The following is a 23,608-nucleotide window of genomic DNA, read 5'->3' as shown; positions in this document are numbered from 1 at the left end:
GTTTGAAAGTGTAGAATCTATATTTTATGCTCATATGCATCACTTTGGTTTTTTTTCTACTATATAAAAGTTATTTACACTTAAATACACAGTATTTTGGATACCCGAGCTAGGTATTTTACATTGGTTCATTTTCATATTTTTTTATATGACACATGTACAAGTTATAGCTCAAATGAAAGCTGTTGCCCGTGCTCATACAGTTCTAGCATTCTTTTTACTGAATTATATTCATTAAAAAGTTGTTGGATGAATTGTGGTGTTTCCATGGCGCAGAAATGTAAACAATACATTCATGATCAATAAGCAGCCCCAGATAGCACAGACAGCTGTCATCTCTTACCTTATGCTGTGCCCTTCAGGGCTATTCTCCTCTGTTTTTGAGGTTATGTGCATAAGAAATCCTTTTATATGTCTGATGTGGTCCAAACACAGTGAATTATGTTTGATCAAACAAAAGAATAGTGAAATATGAAAACAAGGATCGGTCTCTGTGGCTTGTACAGCACCTCTCATCAGTTGGAATGCAATAACTTTTGCATAGATTATGGTAGAGACCTTTTTCTTTTTTCCTATGATTGCAGACATGTGCAGGAACCACCAAAATTAATTACAGCACGCTAGACCACACAGAACCTAAAAGGTACACTTTCAAATTTGAGTTTATAAAAAAAATATATATACAAAAAGCGCCTCTTTTTTAGGTGTTTATTATAACACAGACAACATATACAGTTATTTTAAACACTTTCAATAGTGTTTTATGAAAATTCAAAGGGTTTTCTTTAAAATGATACCAAATTTTTGCATTTACACCTCTGCATGTGGATTTGGGAAGCTTTTAAATTTAGGTAGGCAAAATCCAGGCGGAAATCCCCAAATAGCAGCAGAGTTTAAGTGGTTTAAGTAGACCTACGCTGCATTCTAAAAAATGAAGTCATGAATATGTTTGCTGTACTTCATCAAAACTTCAGCATCTTGGTGAAACTGGTGTTTTTTTCCAGTGCCATTTTGTATTTATAAGTTTATAAAAAAATACAAAAATTGAAAGTTCAAATTATTTACGGATTTTCTTAGTTACATATGTATTTCCAAAATACCTAGACCGAATCTTGCATTCATTTAGTATCAATTTGATCAAAAATGTTTTAAGTGGTATCTAAATAATAGATAAATATAGTGAACTATGAATGGACATAATAATTAATTTTGGGTTCTTGAAATCATTGTTTATTTTATCTAAATGTTTTTAGAGACATATATAATATAAGCAAATATAAGCATGTTTTTGGTTTTTACATTGAGCATGTGCATTTTTTCATGAATATCCCCTTTGAATTTCTCTTTTAAATATTTCCCAAATGATGTTTAACAGAACAAGGAACTTTTCACAGTATGTCTGATAATATTTTTTCTTCTGGAAAAGGTCTTATTTGTTTTATTTCGGCTAGAATAAAAGATGTTTTTAATTTTTTAGGAACCATTTTAAGATCAAAATTATTTGCCCCTTTAAGCTATTTTTTTTCTGATAGTCAACAGAACAAACCATCGTTACACAATAACTTGCCTAATTAACCTAGTTAAGCCTTTAAATATCACTTTAAGCTGTATAGAAGTGTCTTGAAAAAAAAAACAACTAATCTAATGTTATTTACTGTTTTCATGGCCAAGCCAAAATAAATCAGTTATTAGATATGAGTTATTAAAACTATTATGTTTAAAAATGTGTTTAAAATAATCTTCTCTTCGTTAAACAGAAATTGGGGGAAAAATAAACAGGGGGGCTAATAATTCTGGCGTTAACTGTGTGTATATATATATATATATATATATATATATATATATATATATATATATATATATATATATATATATATATATATATATATATATATATATATATATATATATAGCATGTGCATTAAAACCGTGCACATGTTTCATTTTTCTTTTAGTGGGCTTGTATTTTTAGTGACTTTCAGGCTTGGTGGTTTCGCAACATTTGTGCTATAGCGAATGGATGCTATTTATAGTCAGATGATGTATACGGGTGCCCACTGGCTTGGAGAATGTGCTACTATTACCTACACGCGGACACATACACATGCATACATACACAGATTGTGTGTTATACCGCAGACAGCCTCCCTAGATAGAGCCTGCATCAGGGCCACATCCATAACAGCAAATTGAATGCATCTATCCATCTAACAGTATTTATTTTCTTTCTTCCCTCAGGAGACTGAGATCAGCAGGAAGAGGAAGGAGTGTGAAGTCCTTGAGGAGGAGGTGAAGAAAAAGAGCCAGTCATGTCAAACTCTGGTGAGAGCCTTTACTTGTTCACGTCGCATGCTGGGTGTCGTATCAGACTCTTATGGGAGATTTTACTGTTAGTCTTACACCATATGCAGCTTTTTGACTTGTGATTCATTTGGGGCCGCAGCTAATGGGGTGGAATGGTTTTAGGGGCCTACAGGTACTAAGAAATTGGAGATTGTTGGGATTGATAAACTGCAAACTATTTTGGCCATAATGGTGAAAAATTAAGCAAAAAAAAGCCCTGTTGCTTAAAATTCAGATTTTTTGATCCAAATATTAACAGAAGACTTTGCTTCTGTCGAGAGCAAAATATTGAAAACTGACATTTATCAAAAGCCAAATAGCAGTGTTAAACATATGTGTGCACTAGGGACGGCTCGATACCATAATTCTGGATTCGGTGCGATACATGAATGCAATACATTGCTATCTATGCAACAAAGACATTGTTAATGCTCACCCCGTATACATTTCTGTAGAGCGCAAATTATGTAGCCAGAGCTACCATGGCTGCATTTTGTATTTAAACTTACTTACCTCCGTGTGGACGGCTTTTCTACTGTTACCAGTTTGCCCAGTAGCTCGCCATGTACAGTATGTCAGCAAACTTGAGACACAGAGAGGAGTTGACTGCAATGATGAGTCTGGTGAAGAACGGTTACAGAAAGCAGGTAAAACAAAAGCAAAAAATAAAATAAATAAGTAAATAACAGGGTGAGAACGTGGTAAGATCTGAAAACCTGGTAAACTACTTTTGTTTTTCTGGATTGCTTTTGAAAACACTGTTGGTTGGGTTTAGGGAAGGGGGTGGGTGTTTGTATCGGTCAGTCAGTCAGTCAACAGCGGCCTCTGGTGGATTTACGTGAGAACAGCTGGCACAAATGGCACTTGCGAGAGAATTTTGAGATAGAGAAACTGCAAGAAAACGTACCTCCTTGGACCTATTTCGTGATCTCCAGTAATTTATATAGGGGTGCGAATCTATAATGAGCCTGGTTTGTATCTATACTACAATGATACCATAGGCAACAAATATAAACTAATTAAAAACTTACTTTAAAAATAAACTAATAGCATTTGATTTATTATTTGTTTTTCATTAATTAATATCTGTGCTTCAACTGTAACAAAAATGTTACATTTAGATGAAAGTTTGTTAGGTACGTGTTTAAAACACTATTGGTAACATTCCTTTTAGTTTATCATCTCGTTAGAAATAGATTGATAATTTCTCTATCACTGTTAAGTCAGCTTACCTATTAAATTCTAACACAGGTTAAGGGTTAAAACTATCAGTTAATTCACTATTATATCTGTTTCATACTCAAAATAATGCCAGTTTTATTTCTAATACTGTCCTTATATACTAGTTTCGAGTACGCTTATTAAGTTTTACTTAGTCAAGGATCCATTGCATTGTTCTGTTGTGAAGCACTGAATTTTAATGTGCACAGTACACTGTAATGCAGGGTTTCACTTAATTCATTCATGTTGTCCTAACACAAATCCATTAAGTTAATGTAACATATTTAAGTGAATTAAATAAAAAAAGGTTCCCAAAAAAATATCCAGAATTATGTTGTTTCAGTTTATCCTAAATAAAATGATGTATTTTCGTTTACCAAATTGAAATATAATGTGAATCCAGTATTTTTCCATTGATTTTTCATTTTATCGCACATCCCTAGTGTGCACAGTTTTTCAATTACTGGCACCATGAGCCCAAAACAGTTGTGTATTGCATTGATTTTTGACGTTTTTTGAGTACACCTGGGTTACCAGGGAGAGGAAATTGCTCAACCCATACCTGCTGTTTCTCAGGGCTATAAATATGAGGAAACGTATGAGGAAACACACAGGCCAAACTCATTCATCACAATGGGTAAAACCAAAGAACTGAGTTTTATTCTGCGGCAAAAGGTTGTTGAGATTTACAAAATGGAAAGTTCCTGTGAGAAAATAGCAGAAACACAGAAAATGCCCATTTCCACCATTACAGGAAATAATTAAGAATTTATCTAGAGAAGCCATTCTTTCAGTTGACTGTTGGTCAGCATTTTCGTTTAATTTTAGTGAAATCTTCTTGATTTGATTTAATCTGGATTTTAATCTGTAGCCTTTGTTTTTCTTTTACAAAATAGCTTCTTTAATTGTGACCAAAAGCACATGTAGCATTACGATGCATTTCTCAAACCCTCACAGCTTTTTGTAGGCACAGTAGTATAGGATTTTACAAGGGATCAAACCACCGACCTTGTGGGAAGTGGCCCACTTTTGCCAACCCACCCTTGAGAGCTGTGTGCTTCACTTTCATAATTAGATTCTGGATTTTGATTGGCACAATACATTTGGATCCAGGGGGACAATTTTTGCGAACAACATAATTGCTGATAAAGACGTTTTGCCTGGTTGAAGCACATGGATGTTGGAAATACTGTTCATTTTTTCTCACACACATACTCCACACTCTCAAGGGCATTTTCTCTCTTTGCCTTCTCTGTCATTCTGTCTTGCTGTTCACATAGTGCCCTCCACTAATATTGGCATCCTTTGGGCACATGTTCACTGAAGTATTTTTACCTGGGGCAAGTGTATTTTTTAGTTGTTTTCAATGAGAGCCACATTTTTCAGCAGTAAGGTGAGGTTATGAGCATCTTTTTCATGCTTTGTAGAGATAAGCCTTTCTCCAGGAGAAAAAATATTAGAGCAAATAGTGTTAAAAATCCTTGCTCTGTTAAACATCATTTGGGAAATATTTATTTAAAAAAATATGTTCTCAGGAGCGCTAATAATTTTGACTTCGACTGATAATCGTTTTGAATAATCGTGGTTACAATTATGACCAAAATAATCGTGATTATGATTTTTCTCGTAATCGAGCAGCCCTAGTACATATCACTCATCAAAAATTAAGTTTTGATATATTGATGCTAGGAAATGTACACAATATCTTCACGGAATGTGATCTGTACATTATACTCTCAAGATTTTTGGCTTAATAGCGAAATGAATCATTTTGACAATGAAATGTTGGCTATCCGCATACAACTTAAGGTTTTGTGATCCAGGCCTTTTGTATATAATCCAGCTGTTTTCTTTGGTTTTGACAAATGAGGAGTGAGTTTGACCTTATATTTATACCTGTGAACAACTTCCTGTTTCCTTATCACCCAGTTAATGTCAGTAAAATGTCAGTGGGAATATACTTTTTGCTCAAAAATGTTGCCCATATGAACTCATATGAGTACCAATATTTGTGCATAAATATAATTGACAAATATAATGTAATTATTTTTCATAAATCTTTGCTGGTTTTGCAATTGTTTATTTTACATGAAAGCAGAGTTTTTAAAGCTTTTTGTTTAAATAATCACCAAGGGTGCCGATATTAGTGGAGGATACTTTATAGTGTATGTGGAGAGCTGATTCCAAGGTCCACTGTCAGGGGAAACAAAGTGAGCAGACAGAATAAAAAGCAAGCGCAAGTGAGGGTAAGAGGGAGAGCGAGGAAGATGAGCGAGATAAAGAGTGCGGTGTATGTACAGAGACTAATCGGCCCTGACTGCCAGGGAAGCTCCTTTAAACAGCCTCTCTCTTCTTCTGCATTCCTCTCACCTCAGCGTTCGTTCGGGAAAAGACTTTTCATCCATTACACATGAGAGAGGCTTTTTACAGCTGAGGAAGACCTTTTAAATTGGGTCATGCCCCGAGTTTCACTTTTGATTCCTGGTTCTTGGTTTTATGTGGAATTACACGAATATGAGGTCTTACATAATATGCTGGGAGCTTAAGGGGCGACTGCATCACTATTTAATATTGATACTTCAAGCCCTTGTGGTGTTTCATGTTCACAAAACAATACTGATCATGCAATAGTTAGATTTTTTGATACTTATTTATTTTTAAAGGGATAAACCGCCCTTTCGGTTAATGTTTACCTCAGAATCTTTTCAAAAGATGGTCATGATGGTCATGCAGCGCTGCGAGCAGAGGGAGGAGTGAGTGTGGCTGGCAGAGCCGGTGAAAAAAGGGAAGGGAATAACTGTTGTCTGTTTGCTCACAAAATGAACCACAAACCATGAGGAGACGAACAATTTTACAGCTTACAAAGTTAAAATGCAAAGAAATAAAGAGTAATTTCATGCCCTGCTGTTATTCGTAATTTCACATGCACACAACCACAATTTGTTATATCATTATAAGATAATCATGTAAACACTATAAATGAGGAGGACTTTTCTCCTCCTGAATCATTGGGTAGTTGGGCAGCAGGTCTTTTGCCCTGTATATTCCAACCATTAACCCAGCTGGCAATCTGGAGGAATTTAAACATAGGCGAACACAGCAGCACAGATATGCAATGTGTCTGAATAGTAAAAAACTCCACTGATAAAAGACAAAGGGCCCTATTATACACCCGGCACAATGTGGCGCAAGGCTCGGCGCAATAGTCTTTTGCTAGTTTCAGCTTGGCGCAAGAGTAGTTTTGAGGCGTTGCGCTACGCTGTTTAAATAGCAAATGCATTTGAGCTCATATGTGCGCCCATAGGCGTTCTGGTCTAAAAAGGAAGGCGTTCTGAGGCGCTTTGTTGGCGCGTTGCTATTTTGAGAAACTATAATAGATTTTCAATAGACCAAAACAAACCCGGTCTAAAGTTGGGCACAGAGTTGCGCCTCGCTTACACAGTGCTTAACACAAGATTAAATACATATAAAAAATATATATATATTAAGGATATATATTGGATATAATAAGAATAGTTATAGGATATAAATATAAAAGATTAAAATATTACAAAACATTATTTTCTAGCCTACATAAATATGAAAAACCGCTGCTTTTATGCCTTCTTCATCTCAGGGGGCTTTTTTAGTTTATTTATGACAATTTGCTTTTGTATAATGTTATTATTAATAGCAATATTATTTATTATATGCATATTTATATTTGTTTTATTAAAAACAAGCTTAGATTTGCCCACCTGCAGGTTTTAGACCATATGGGGCACAGCATGTGTTTTAGGATATTACTCAGGTTTTTGAACACACTTCGTTATTATTGTTTATTTATTCGTTTTCTGGAAATTACAACTAAATGTAGAAATAGTTTTGAAACAAATATTTGCGCTAAACAAACAATATTAATTATTATTTGGCTAATTGATGTCTGTGCGTAAAGGTTTCCCTATCCACGAGAGCAAAAGTGAAAGTAGACCGATCATCTCTCATTCTTAAGCGGTAGATGCTGTTTAACTGTTTTCTGTTTAAAAAAAAACAGTTAACTGTTTGCTTATGAAATGCTCAGTTTTTCTACTTACACTTTACGTCATGTAAATAGCAAATCCGCTTATGGACCGACGCAACTGATTCTTAAAGGGAATGGGAGATAAGACTCTGATTCAGGGGTCACCAACCCTGTTCCTGAAGAGCTACCTTCCTGCAGATTTTAGTTGCAACCCTGACCAAACACACCTATTTGTAATTATCAAGTGCTGCTTTAGGTACTATTAAATGGTTCAGGTGTGTTTGATCAGGCTTGGAACTGAATTTTGCAGGAAGGTAGCTCTCCAGGAACAGGGTTGGTGACCCCTGCGCTGATTGGTTTTATCTTAAAACACACCTATAACTCATTAAGAGAATAAACTCAACCCTTTTAGACCATGCGCCACGGCGCAAAGCGGATTGGGAGTGATATTGATATTAATTATCCAAAATTAAACTGGTTACCGACTGCTCCCATGCTTTATTCAGAAATGTATTCCCGCGCCACAGAAATCTGGTCGGCTCCCGCGGGAAAGCCACGGGAATGCAGACCTCTACTGCACATGAACAGGTTAACTGTATCGGCCCTGACAGCATTGTGGCGAAACACATGCAACAAACCCTGTGAATCATGGAAACAAACAGATAATGTTACGACACTTCATGAACGGCTAAATTCTGCTTGCCGTACAGCGATCTGCCTACATCTACATCTACATCTGCCTTACCTTTGTGTTTGCACATGCTCTCATGAATAATTTCGAAGCAATGTCTTCTCATAGGATAAGAAAACTTAGTTATGAATAATAATAAGAATCCAATGGATCATCACTCAACTTGCAGATTTGCGATACGTCAACGATTTTGAAGATAAAATTATCTGACAAAAGCCTAAAATTATCCAGTTTTTCCCACAACTAAAGCTAACAGGTGGTAATGTTGTCTTAATTGATGCTAAACACACACAAATCTGTAAAGATTTTAAGAAGATTACTTGAGGGTGTCTTGAACCTTAAAGTGATTTGAATCTTGAATCAGGAATGTCAGCTTCTCTGCATTGCACATATTCACCATGATTGAACACTTGAAGCTTGTGGTGTTTTTTTTTTTTTTTTGTAAGGAGTTTTATGGAGACGGGTGGTTTGAAAAGATTATAATTTACATGCAAACAAAAGGAACCTGTTGTATAGGTCCTGATTTTGCTGAACATGTACAGTGTGCGTGTCTCAGTTGGACGCACGTCTCTGAGTGTGAGAATCAGCAGTAAAAACGTTTCTCTCCGCAGGGGCTCTCTGTGCCACAGGAGGCTCCATTTTCACAGTAACGACTGTAAAAATACACTGAACTTAATCTCCAGACAGATCTATACACACACAAACATTGGCAAAGCCTGACAGAAGGCTTTTTTCTTCTTTGTTAAACGTTAGCTGTGGATTGGCAGAACTTTCTTCCAAAGCTCTACGCCTGCCAGCCTACACTCCTAATGAGTGAACTACACCTGAAACATCAGCGCTTTTCACTGCGTTCCAACTGGAGAATCCTGACATCCATACAATTCACAACTCACAAATTACCCTTCACATACCCTCTAAAAACAAAGCTGTCCTGTCAATTTGTGCCATCCCTAAGGAAATAGTGAGTGATTTCTGGAAAAAATTACATAACTTACTGAATTCAGACAGAAGCAGACATTAAAGACATCTTTTCATTTTCCTCTGGCTTAAGCCTGGTTTATACTTCTGCGTTGAGTGATCAGCGTGACCCATTGTGCTTGCATAAATACTTCTGTGCACTGTTTGTGTTGCTCTGCAATAACACTTTAGAAACTCTAGCTCTCAGTAGGTGTCTATGTTCCTCTGTGTAGAGTTTCTTTGCTGGTGTTTTGTTTTTTCTGTACGCTACCTTAATGTAGAAGTGGCTCAAACTCACTCATTTTAAGTGCGGGAACTGACGGAGGTGCAACGACTTTAATCATAAGGTAAACACAAAACAAGTTTCCATCTGGAGCTCCTTAACGGGACTCCACACTTGTAAACACTTGCTCCATCAGGCTCCTGTGGCTCTCATCCCTGCCCACACTCGTCAGCGCTACCAAGCCAACCAATCACAGAGCTTGCGCTGTCATTGCGACGTGTAGTTACATTTTGTGAGATTTGCTCTTCGGCGACAGCCACGGCGAGGACTATGTGACCATGCGTAAGCTGCGTCAGAGCATGCGTCATCATAGCAGAAGTCATCATAGTTTACTAAACTTAGAGCGCAGTGAATGGGAGAGTACAACAAACATTTTATCTGTCACGATTACCAGCGATCATTTCCCATAAGATCGCTGGTTTGCACCTACAAATACCATGGATTACAAATTCGCCATTTCTGGACTACATATGCACTCCGGTCACACTCACACATGCTTCCTCATCTAGACTGATTACATTTACACCACCTGAGGATTGTCAGAGACTGATTAACACACAATAATTAAGCCACACATTCACCCCTTCAGTATGCCGAGTCTTGTTATCTGTCACAGTAGCATTACAACGCGGTTCCCAGTCTAGTTATCTTGTGTACCGACCGTTAGCCTTGTTAGCCTCTTTATCTTTGCCTGCCGCTTGCCTTTCTGACCTCTTGCCTGTATTCGACTGTGATTCTGGATTGTCCTCACACACCTGTTAGCACCTGTGTTGACCACCGCTTGCCTGACTGTGAATAAACCTGCATATTGGATCTTACCTCAGTTGTTGGTGTTACTCCTTGTCGTTACATCATCCTATTTGCTGAAATAATAAAAGAAACTCCACAAGGCTGTTATCAAGAAAAGGAAACAATATGTGTGAGACACAAGAGCAGGCAGAAGAGAAAACAATGCCAAATTTACTGTCCTGGCTATTCTTTCTGCATTTCAAACTCCCCGCAAAAGCTGTAATTCTGTTTTTTTTTTTTTTTTTTTTTTTGTAATTTGATGCAAGGATGATGTAATGCATATTTAAATACTGTATATATATATATATATATATATATATATATATATATATATATATATATATATATATATATATATATATATATATATATATATATATATAAATGTGCATACCTTTTTTTTTTTTAAAAATCTAAATATTAAAAAATTCGAAAGCTGCTGATGACCATTAAGTGAAGTTTAATATTAAACTAATTTCAAGAGGAGCATGTGCTCATGATTGACCCAGCTGGCCCACATTAGCAAATGACAATCCTCCAATCAAATCATCCCAAGTCACTATATATATCCTTGTTTCCTCGCTCATCCAGAATGGGCAGCATGGTGACCCAGTGACTAGCTCTGTTGCCTCACAGCAAGAATACCCATGGTGTTTGGTCCTCCCTGGGCCATCTGGCATTTCTGTTTAGAGTTTGCATGTTCTCCCCATGTCTGCATGGGTTTTCCTTGGGATCCCCGGTTTCCTCCCTCCGTCCAAATATGCTCTATATCATGGGTGTCCAAACTCGGTCCTGCAGGGCCGGTGTCCTGCATATTTTAGTTCCAGCTCCAATTAAACACACCTGAACCAGCTAATCAAGGTATTTCTAGGTTTACTATTAACTTCCTGGCAGGTGTGTTGAAGGAAGTTGGAGCTAAACTATGCAAGACACTGGCCCTCCAGGACTGAGTTTGGACACCCCTGCTCTATATCATAGATAAAATTAGCCAAATCTTTTTTCTAATGTCTTACTCTCAGGACGTTCACCTTGGCCTCAGCGGCGGGGAAGTTTGAGATCAACCTAAACTCAATTTCCCCTCGCCCTGCGAAAGGGGGGAGCCCTGGGCCCGAATCCCTTGAGCTCAGGGCTCTCTCCCAGGACAGCATGCCAAAAGCAAGCTATGTATAAATCATGAGCTTAGTGTGAACTCTTGAAGCGCCCCATAACAGGGACAAGGGTGCATTGTGAGTTTATATACAGTATAACAGCAAAATTACAAAGTAAAAGAATACAAAAATGCCAATTCTAATGGTGGTGGGGTGGTGGGAGCAGTATAAGAAATGTAAGTAAGAAATGTGTGATTAAATTGATTAGCTTAGAAAGTCAAAAAATATTAAAAAAGATTAATTAATAAATTAAAACTGACAACAAAAGAACCTATTGAAAAAGCTCATTAAGTTATTGGAAAATTCCCATTTGTTGAAAGGAAATGTCTGAAAGTGGACTAAAGGATTCCACACAACATAACACTGAAAGGATACTATTACAGGATGGTTAAATAAAGTTGTACGTGCGAAAGTCTCTAAAACGCTACACAAGTGCATATTTTTATCTCCCGTGACCTCTTTGCGTAAATGCAATCAGTCCGGCAATGTTCCCAGCGTCCAGCTTCACTAGCACACTGTGTTAAAAGACCGAGTGTAGAGCTGCAAGGGACAAACTCAATTACCTAAGAGCTGTGTGCGCCAGCCTTTGGACCATCTATGAGGTGCCTTGGGTTGTTTGTGTAGTGCGTGGTTTTTTTTTTTTTTTGTGACTATACATACACTTTCATGTTTCTGTGTGTCCATTAGTAGCAGAGCGGGTTGTTTGTCCCCTCGGCTCCAGCAGATTTTTGTGCTTGTTTTTTGTCCTGCTGAAAGCCTATTAGAAATGAATGGAGAAAAATACAAAGAAGCATGCATGTCCTTATTTGATTCTAGAAAAAAAAATACAGAACTTCACTTCACGACCATCAATTTTTCTCTTCAGTTGTATTAACCACAGGACCCATTTGCATCATTTACTTAAAATCTATTTTTTAAAAATAATTAGCTATTGATTTTTTTTTTTTTTTCGTTTTTTTTTGGTGTGCAGAGTATTTTTTTGCTTTTATGAATGCGCAAAGGGCTTGGAAGTCTATCATCTCTAAACTACATTTTGGGTTAAGGGATGGGTTTTGTTGAATTTTTTTATGATGCAGGTGCCAAATCAATATTTTTAAAACTGTACCCATGCCTAAATTGTGCCTGAATTGATATTTTAAATAAAGAGCTCAAAATGACATTGGGTTACATTAAATGATTTACCATTTATTAAATATATATATATTTTTTTTTCCCATTAATATGATAGGACAGCGTAAATGTATGGCAAATGACTGGAAGAGAAGTTACAGAAAGATTGGGAATCGTCTACAAGTCGGGACTCAAATCGGGTAGCCAATGCAGTTGACTTTTCTTCCTAAATTGAATAGTTCAGATGCAAAAGCCGCTAAACGCCACTTCCGCCAATAATGAGCTAATGACATTGAGTGAGTCCTTTAGGAATGTAATACATGTTCAACAAATATATTTGCTTCAGATCATCAAATAAAATCCCAGCTTCAGCACATTCAGAAATAACCATTTGTTGGCAAAAGTCTCTAAACAGCACTTGCCTTTGACAGCAAACGGCGCTACATCCAGAGAACCGATCAGAAGGAACGAATCGAATTTTATGTTTTCAATTTACCGGCACACTGATACACCAGCTTTTATGAGAAGACTGTGTTATTCCACTTTCTATTTCGATTTTAAAAGATGGAGTTTGATGAACTGCTTGAGCCTGTCCGACATCCATACACATTTATTTACACACATACACTACGGACAATTTAGCTTACCCAGTTCTCCTACAGCGCATGTCTTTGGCCTTGTGGGGGAAACTACGAGGAAACCCACGCAAACACATGGAGAACATGCTTACTCCACACAGAAATGCCAACTGACCCAGCCGAGGCTCGAACCAGCGACCTTCTTGCTGTGAGGCGATCGTGCTACCCACTGCGCCGAATTTGATTGTAATGCACTAATGTACCCCTTATGTAATTCTGCTTTGGAACAATACTTCTTGTGAAAAACGCTATACAAATACATTTGAATTGAATTGAATAAACAAAGTAAATAATTTTAACTTAATTGTTAATTATTTCTACAATAATATGCAAAGTATTAGCACATTCCCCATTAGACTATTATCTATAAACTAAACCGTATTTACCTTATTTTTCATGTACGAGTGGGTGCAGCCATCAGAATCTTTTTGGCTAGAGACTTCTGGTCTCAATTACTTCCAATAAATATTATACATTAAAAACGACTCGTTGTGCAGCTTGATGTTGCAAATTGATATTTTTATTAGATTATTCTACTTATGTTTGCAGAGCAAGTAGTTTGAACGTTTTCTGCCATTTACTATTCCTAGTCATTTCTCCCATATAGCGGAATCACAAAAACGAGCGCACTTCCGCCTCACAGAATAAGGTCAAAATGCTTTACAATGACATGAGAATTAATAAATAATTACTTGAGTTCTATATTTGCATGTATAGGCCAATCATTTGAATGTAATCCAACTCTTCATTTTGAAAAATGGCTGCAATAGTGTGCCCTTGTGAAGTGACCTCAAAGTGTCCTAACCAAGCATCTCATGCGATGATTTTGTAGAGAGAAGTGTTGCTGTGGCCGCTGGTGTTCAATAGTGTCTTGGACAGTGGGATGTTGAAGGGACCATCTGCGTTTCTCTTAATCACTCGTCACATTTACATTTGAAAGCTCCAGCCATGTGGAACACAACAGTCTACATGCACACATCTGCAGCTTCATGCACGTGTGATTTCGTGCACACTCAAGAATGATTCCTATAGTAGGGCTGAACAGCATATTGTTTGAGCATCAATATCACGATGTGTGTATCCCCAACTGTTACATCACAGGATTAGATTATTTGTTAATAGTAAAAATCTAGATATTATAAAATATTACTTTTAAAATATTTATAAAATAATGACCATGCTGTTTTGCATTTGATTGTTCAATTTCTGTTCTTGAATGCTGTTAGACTCTCCAGAAAACTATAAAGTAATCTTTATTCATTTATTTTTGCTTGTAATTTATTTAAATTTATCCAGTTACACCACATAGAAAAATATGAGGGGACGGAGTGGAGGGGACGTGATGGTGGGGAAAAGAATGGGTGGGAGAAAAAAAAAACGTAGTGAAAGGGCACTCCCTGTTCACTTCATACATGTCAACCCTCCTGTTGTTGCCTGGATTCTCCCGTATTTTACCATTCTATCCCACTGTCACCCTATCATTAAGTATTTTCCGATATTTCCCATGTTTTTAATCTTGAAATTAATCTAAAAATGACTGCATTCACTTTTTTATTCATCAAAGCTGTTTGTCGATCGTCGCCCTTCCTATGCAACCTCTGAATCAGTGCTTAACAACGGAAACAATCCCTATGATAAACTGATCCCAGATCAGCTTCTGTGACTCCCTTTAAAGAGGAGCTAAAGTGCAGTACACTTTGGGATTATGTGTTTAAACAGACAAATACACTTAATAATATGTAAACTTGTCCGTTCTGCGTGTTTTAATTTAAACACAACAAATTTTTTCTTTTGAGCCACACATTTGAGCTCAAACAATTACTTATGTAATTGAACGCTGTCATTATAGATCTGTGCATTCTTAAAGTGACACCTTTGTTATCAAACAAATCAAAACAAGAGGTTCACTTGTTTGTTAACAGAGGTGTCACTTAAAAGTGGTGTGTTTTATCATATAGTTTATCATACGGAGTGCGTCCGTCAGTCAGCACTGATTCAGTGGTTGCAAAGAAAGGGCGACTGGAACGCACTCAGCTTGCTTGTGTTCGGCATGTAGATTTGTCGGTTATTTAGGTATTTTTATGAATATTATTTTATAGTTTGTTGTATTATTCTAATTGAGAATTCAGATTGTGTGTAGATAATTCCTTCACTTGTAAAGGCTGTCGAGACAGATTATTTTTTGATCTTTTATTTTAATAAACCATATTATGAAAATACAGCTTACCAGTGCAGCCTGTCTCTTTCCTGCTCTCAGTAATGCAAACAGATGTATAAATGTGTAAAAATACATGCATGTTACTGTCATTTTCACGTGATCAAGTAATTTTTCGTCTTTTATTTCTTTATCTGAACACATTTAACTCTGTCATAACTGCAATATTTACACTCTTTCATAAATTGTATAGCAGATGTGACTGTATGGGCTGCTTTTCGCTGTAGTTCGTGACACAAGAGGAATATTGAATGTTACTCTGTGTCCATGATGGAACCTGCAGGCATTTGATAGACTTGTTCCTCATCATGCCTCCTTTCTGTCGTCTAGGTAAGCAGGCTGTGTGCACGCGAGCGCTACACTTATTTAAAAATGTCTTATGATTATACTACTGTATATAGTCAGATTTATACACACAGTTTTAACACTTTTAGAACAACCATAAAGCAAAACAGATGTATTTCCCACGTAAAAACGATTCAAAAGGCACATATGTCTATGTGTTTTTGCGTATTTATGTGTTTATAATATATAGCGTGGATTATAATTTAATAAACAGAGAGATTAACTCTTTGTCATGGACAATATTTCTAAAAATAAGCGTGAAAAGTTGTCTGTAGCAGGGTGGGGCTGACGTCACAGGTCCGTTAATAGACTAATGTTAGCTTTTCAATTCTTGCGTTTGTATTTAAGATCCAAAAGTGCTCAAAGTTGTATTTTTGTGTGAGGATTATCCGACTTGACAAAACGTGTAAGTGTAATGAACAGTGTTTGAACACAGAGCTTATTATTTGCAATCTTCGAAAAGCCTATGGGAAAATCCCATAAAGATTTTCATGAGGGAACCAGTTTTATGCTAGCAGCCGATTAGCCTACAAAGTGACGTCGTAGTTCCTCCACTCTATTTCCCCAATCAACGCAGAGCCCAGGATATTTAAAAAAGCAGATATTTTGATGTTAATTTCAATGTGCTCCAAATGTATGGTAGAAATATGGAAAAATAGTTAATGATAAGATGAGGATAGTATTTTTGCGAAACATCTTTGAAGAGGGAACAGAAAAACTTAAAATATATATATTTTCCCATAAATCCGTTTTTTTTATTCTCCCATCCATTTTTTTCCCTCCCACTATCATGTGTGACTGATCATCCCAGTTGATCTAAATTAAGGAAATCTTTCAAAATAGAGCTATTCAAACAATCTGGTGAAACTATATTCTTATCACTATATATATATATATATATATATATATATATATATATATATATATATATTGCTGCAAAATAAAATATTGTCATGTCAGATTTTTCAATATCTTGCAGCCCTATCCTTTAGTGTTGTGTTTGCATATGTTTGTGTCTGTGAGACACGTTTCAACTAGTGCTGGGTGATATTTCGAATACTGACATTTTAATGCTCTTTTTATTGAGCCATTAAATTTTATTAAGACCTTGTCATTCTACTCTTACTTGTCTTGTGAGTCAAAAATGTGTGAGCATCAAGACGAATGTTTTTTTATAGCATCTCTTATAATCCAGTGGCACAATTAGGGTCAGAGTTGAGTTTGCAGTTGGACTTCTGACAACTGTATTTTTTAAATAGTTTTTGTCACTCAAAATATTTCCTTTAAAATAATCTGTTAAGTAAGAGCATAGTTTAAAAGATTCGATTGATCATTTCAGAAAAAAAAACAACTTATGAGCTTGAATCACATATGGAATATGTGGAATGCATGTTAAATGTGGTTTTGAAACATGCTCATTAGCTATGTTTCCATCCAAAAATGTGAATTAACTTTATGCACAAAACTAGAGTATTGCATAAAAGACGTGCGAATAAAGCAGCCTTTCCATCCAACGAGTCAAAGTGAACAAAATCGTCACTGAATCGTCCTGATTAACTGGCGCCAAATATTAACAATCAAAACGGAATTTGCTGCGAGTAGTAGAAGCTGCGTGAGTTTTTTCTCCATTTAATAAATGACTTGCATCTCAGAAGGCAATTCTTACACACAGTGAATGCGCGGTGGCATTTGAAGGCGTGAGATGCGGAGCACAGACGCTCTTTATTCTGGAGATCATTAATAAAATAATAACACTAATACTTAAACGGTAAGGCATTTTACAATGACCAAAACAAGATTTCAGATGGTTTACAATGTGCCCAGCCTGCTGGTTTATCCATTCGCACACATTTTTGTCATCACATGATTTCAAATAACAAAATCACATGACCTTTTTTAATGCACATACTGGAATTTGTTCGGTAAAAGTGTTTCCATCGTAGTTTATGCGCATCTTTTCTTAACGAATAAAAAGTATCCTACTCACTTATGTTTTTTTATGCGCATTTTCAAAATTGATGCACATCTTGCCGTTTCTATCAACTTTTTGATCAAGTCTTTTATGTGTATATCCAAAGTGCACATAAAAGTTGGTGGATGGAAACGTAGCTGTTAAAACGTGTCGAGGCAAGAAAAAAAAAAACATTAAAAAGTGTCTACACATATACACACACACTTTTTTTAGTATAGAAATTATTTTTCCCACATTTCCCGCGCTTCTATATTTCACTTATGACTTTAATGCGATTGTACATATCCAATTGGAGCATATGTTTTATGCAGCGGATGCCCTTCACTGGGAAACATCCATACACATTTATTGAAGCAAACATACTTTGAACTTGTGGGGGGAGACCGGAGCACCCGGAGGAAACCCACGCTAACACGGGGAGAACATGCAAACTCCACACGGAAATGCCAACAGACCCAGCTAAGGCTCAAACCAGCAACCTTCTTGCTGTGAGGTGATCGTGCTAGCCACTGCGCTGAATTACATTGTAATGCAATAAAGTACCCCCTGTGAAAATCTCTGGAGCACCCGGAGAAAAACCATGGGTTTTATACCACATATTTATTATTATACCATATTTATTATTAAGCACTAAATATTTTCAGATTCTCCCAGTTTCCTACATTGTGTGTGAGCAGAGACCACATGCTTTCTAGGAGCCAGAAATGCCAGCGGTTTATTTGGAGTTAGACCATCACCTAAAGCATTAGATCAGAGATTATTCATGTGAGAATCAAACACGCTTTTAGCAAATATTCAATAAAGCATATGCAATGAGTATTTTCCTCATAATTGGGTCAACAGTGATTAGCGCTGCATGTGGCTATACCATCATTAATTCACATCACACATGTAGTCAGTTTCTTGTATAAACATTCGGACAACAGTGCCCCTGGTCTAGCTTTCAGTACATGTAGATGTGCTTCAGTGTATTGGCTGGCATGACTTTGCCAACGGGACCTATTCTAGCCTGTGTGATTTTTAAGGTCAGCCTTGACAGAGAAGAATCGACTAGGACTGTGGCTCAAACTATTGATGCTAATAACTGCTCAAAACTGTTTAGTAGCCAGATAAGAACATTCCAGAAACCATTTTAAAAGGGGACATGTTTTGAAAATGTATTTTTTTTACATGTTTAAGTGCTGTAATTTGGTCCACTGTGTCTACCAATCCAAAAAATGAGGAAATATATATACAGTTGAAGTCAGAGTTATTAGTCCCTTAAATTATTAGCCCCCCTGTTTATTTTTATAGAATTTCCAGTTTCCATCTCTAAATTTAGATGTGTGAGGAATCTTGTAAACTGATCTGGTCATGTGACATTTTAGCAACAACGACACCATAAAACTAATTTTTTTGCCCAAAGCCAAAGAACAACAAGTGGCATCATTTGACACAATCTACAATGTAAAAGCGCTATACAAATAAAGGTGAATTTAATTGAATTGAACTTATAAGAAAAAGAAAAAAGACATGATAATTAATTATTCCAATCCACTATTGTCAATTCAGAAACTGGTGCTTTTTATTGTTTGACTCTGATGTGGACATGCAAAGATTGTATTAACTACTGGTGATTTCTGACATTTTAGCTTAATGAGATTTGCTTGTTTTGTTGTTTCTGTCAGAATATCATTTGCATTTAAAGTGATTCAGATAAATAGGGGCAAATTTGTCAAGCTGTAGTAAATGATCTGTGGGATTTTTTTAGCTTAATCTTCATAGACACATTCAGGGAACACAGGTTTAATTTAAATCTTGGCTTAATATGTCAGAAGTACCATAATACATCACAATAATTATATTTGGTGACTTTTACATAAGAAAAGCACCGCTCAAATTTTTGTAAAAGTGTAAACTCCCTTTTACCCTTTATGACCTTATTCTTTTCTGCCTAGCTGATAATCTCAGTATTAGCATATTTTAGGCTCATTGTAGCGTGAATATGGTGGCTGTAGCTGTTGAACGGAGTGCTTGGAAAGAAAGGGGAGTCTGGCAAATGGGCAGAACAGATTGTGTCGTCTCAAAGGTCAGTGCCGCTTATTTCCTGGAAGGGCCCGACATCCATTACCCTACGCTCTGACTGGACATCTTCCACAAAGCAGGACGCCTACCTACAACACCATCCCAAAAGAAAAGAAAAGCTTACGTCAGTCTCCAAAATAGCAGTATTTTAGGACATATGCACTGTTAGGTGAAAATTATTAAACACTATAAATGTATTAAATAAAAACTGTTACTTTTTAATAATTATAATAATACTAAATCCTTTAATAATACTAAATAATGCTAAAAATGTTTTGTTTTGTTTCTGTTTGGTAAATGTTTATTCATGGTTGTATTGTTTCATCTCATGCTTAAGAAATCTTAGAATACTTTTAGTGCTCATATTTTTGAACACCTGTCCATAAAGTGATATAAAATATTATAGTAAAACATATATTCAAATATTGAATGTAGTCTTTAGAATTAAAAATTTTATTTTTAGATTTTTAAATTACATTACATACATAACATGTATAATAATAATAACAATACTACTACTACTAATAATAATAATAATAATAATAATAATGATAATAATAATAATAATAATAATAATAATTATTATTATTATTATTATTATTATTATTATTATTATGGCTGGACAATATATATTTTCGTCATTGATTTCACAATGTGTGCGTCTGCAATTGTCAAATCCCAAAAATGTGCAATTATTCTGAATCTGAGTCTGAATTATAGTTGACCAGAAGCTACTGAATTGTATTTAATCACTGTATTTTTTTATGGAATTTGTATGATTTAAAAAATGTTTTTCTTACTTTGAATTGTTTTCTTGTTTCTAGTCTAAATATATATTTACATTTCAAAGCAAAAACAAAATATTTTTTTCCTTACCCTACTGCCTTGCTTGTTTTAAATAAGAACTCTAATTTTCACGTATTTTTTTCCTGATGGTGAAAACAAAAAAAAGTGTTTCCTTGCTCTAAGAATGTGTTGATATTTGGACAAGAAACAAGACATACAGTATATATATATATATATATATATATATATATATATATATATATATATATATATATATATATATATATATATATATATATATATTGCATTGACATTATTCAATTTCTGTATCTGAATTCTGTTAAGCTCCCCAGAAAACTGCAAAAACAGCTATTTAAACCATCTTCTGAAACTATATTCATTTTGCAATATTTATCACAAAAAAATAAAATATTGCAATATCAGATTTCTATATTATTATTATTATTATTATTATTATTATTATTATTTATATCTTTTTAATTTGTAGATTTGCTTAAATGAATATTTTGTGAGTTATTATAAAAACCTGTTTCAGATGCAGAAAACTGAACGACTCAGATGCAGAAGTGTGTATGTGTGTGTGTGTGTGTGTGTGTGTGTGTATGTGTGTGTGTGTGTGTGTGTGTGTGTGTGTGTGTGTGTGTGTGTGTGTGTGTGTGTGTGTGTGTGTGTGTGTGTGTGTGTGTGTGTGTGTGTGTGCAATTACTGCATGCTTCACTTCTAATATATTATTATCAGGCTCTTCCAGCAGAATGAATAGCATGCTTTTGTAATGACCTCCCTTGTGGCATCCTTTCCACTTTTGCATCACTTTTTGTTTTTTGTTTGGTTTTGTTTATTTTTTCTTCTCTTTTTCTTCTTTTTTTTACGCTCATGCAAATGATGCTGCTGCAGAAGTGGTGCTGAGTCTCCTGGGCTGCTTCATGCAATTTGTTCAAGTTACACATTGGATGTGAAAGCACTTTCTGTGTGTCTAATCTGTAATCATTAGCTTTGTCGTTCTCTCTCTCCTCGACATCGGCTCAGTCTATCATCCGTCCAGAGTTTGTGGATCGATGTTCAGAGAGTGGCCTGCCAATGCAATGATGTGCTGCTCAGGAGAGATTGGAAGTGACTGCAGAGAATTGACGCTAGTTGAAATGACAATGGCCTTTCCATGAGTCAATGGAGAGAAATGGAGGTGATCTTTAGTTCTGTTATGACAGAAGACACAGCTTGTGCATGTGTATGTGTGTAATACCTTCACTGGTACAAAAATAATAAAATCCATAAAATTTACAGTAAAGAAATGGCAGGTGTGTTGGCTTGAATTTAACCATCAAAAATATGGCAGGAATGTAAAATACATTTCTAAATTTTATGGGTAAATACCATATTTTTTGTCATACTAACCTAACCAAGTACTAACATCTACAACTTAACTTTGTCACACAGACAAAAACACAAACATAAGCAGGTAACCAGTATCAGTATTAGTTACCCTGCAAGGACTTTTCTAGGTCGCTATAAAGAAAACTATTCATAAATCACACAGAATAAAGTATTTCAAACATGTAAAAATGCAGATTGCCTCCAGTGTTTAGGGGTAGGGTTGGGTAACCGGATAGAATATAAGTCTTATTGTCATGACTGTCATGGACCACTAGGTGGCACTGTAGTTTGCAAGCGAACTCTTTTAGCGAACTACAGTTGTTAAGGAACTACATTTACCTACATTCCACTTGCACACACCCGGCTTCCACTTACACTGATTGCATACTCAGCTGTCTCCGTTTCCCGTTTTGATTTCCTGGACTATTTACACACCCTGCACCCTTTTGTTGTTACTGAGTCGTTCGTCTATCTTGTCTAGTTATTCTTGTTAAAGTTGGTGTGTTTTTCCTGAGCCGTGTTCTTTTTCCGTGTTTTGTTTGTTTTATAGTTATCTTAAAACTTTGATTTTTTGGATGTCTTGTTTTCCCTGTTAACTGCATGAATTTTTATTAAATGCATTTGGATCCATCACCCTTTTGTCTTCATCCATCAACATAACGTGACAAATATAAGTAATCACGTTAAACGGATACACATGACTAGGCCCGTATGGAATCTGCGTGCGCAGAAATGCGTTTTTTTTTTTTCTGCAAATTTTTAGCCCATCATTAAGTCTATGTATACTTGTGTAAATTTATATTTGTTCAGTTTTTTTAAATTAACTTTAGCAATACTATTGCCTAATATGAAAGTGTTCCTTTCATTTATTTTCAATACAATTTGGGCAGTAATTTTTTCTGTTCGTAAATTTCTTATATACAGTTCATACAGTTCATTTATTATATGAGAGACTTGCCTTGTTTATCAAATAAGTGGATTTAGATGGATTTGCATTCTAAACATTAAAAAAAGAAGTTAAAAAAGCTATTAATATTTATTCATTATATTAAGTTTTTAGTTGCAATACTCACAAAATAATTCCACATTAATCCGCAGATTCTTTACAAAATTCTCAGCAGAAATAGTAAAAAATTTCTGCAAATTCTGTCTTTCCCTACATATGATATGCAGAAGTATTGACTTAGTGTTTACAAATGTTGAAAAGGAGGATGCTCAAAAGTTGTTCTATGTTAAATAGAGATGTCATATCATCTGTTAGTTTCATTTAATCCCTTACTCTCTTCAGAATTTCGTAATCATTATAGAAATGCTTAGGGGTTAAATTAATCAATTTTAATATGGTACGCTTTTGGTGCTTCACACCTTTTTTTGTTTGTTTCAAGAAAGAGGTTCAAGATTTAGAATAAAAGTTACTTGTAAAACAATACAGTAGTGAAAGATGAGTTCACTTACGTCAGATTGTATGTTTTCTTGCACAGCTGAATGTTGGTCTCATTCAAGATATTTGTTAGCATTGGCCAAACATGAATAGCTGAAGTCACACCGAAGCAACAGCCAACAGAGGATTCTGCTTGGTCTTAAAGCCTTTTTCAATTGGTTATTTTCACCATCATGGCATGGCAGTCAAAATATGACAAATAAGCTCATGTAT

At 35.6% G+C, this 23,608-nt stretch overlaps 1 protein-coding gene across 50 annotated transcripts in view; it reads left to right on the top strand.

The window, feature by feature from the left end:
* rimbp2b (RIMS binding protein 2b) overlaps nucleotides 1-23,608 on the top strand; it is a 268,387-nt gene that overhangs the window by 138,039 nt on the left and 106,740 nt on the right. For all 50 annotated transcript variants that reach the window (XR_012384726.1, XR_012384727.1, XR_002459411.3 and 47 more), the window contains one exon: nucleotides 2,239-2,322. Coding sequence is in view for 25 of the 50 variants with exons in the window: in XM_009304219.5 (XP_009302494.1) it covers nucleotides 2,239-2,322 (84 nt within the window). In the remaining 25 variants the exon portion in view is untranslated. The remainder of the gene's footprint in view (nucleotides 1-2,238; nucleotides 2,323-23,608) is intronic.

Source organism: Danio rerio, chromosome 8, assembly GCF_049306965.1.
Source record: "Danio rerio strain Tuebingen ecotype United States chromosome 8, GRCz12tu, whole genome shotgun sequence".
In the NCBI taxonomy this organism is placed as follows: domain Eukaryota; kingdom Metazoa; phylum Chordata; class Actinopteri; order Cypriniformes; family Danionidae; genus Danio; species Danio rerio.
This window is presented reverse-complemented; position numbering and strand designations above follow the sequence as displayed.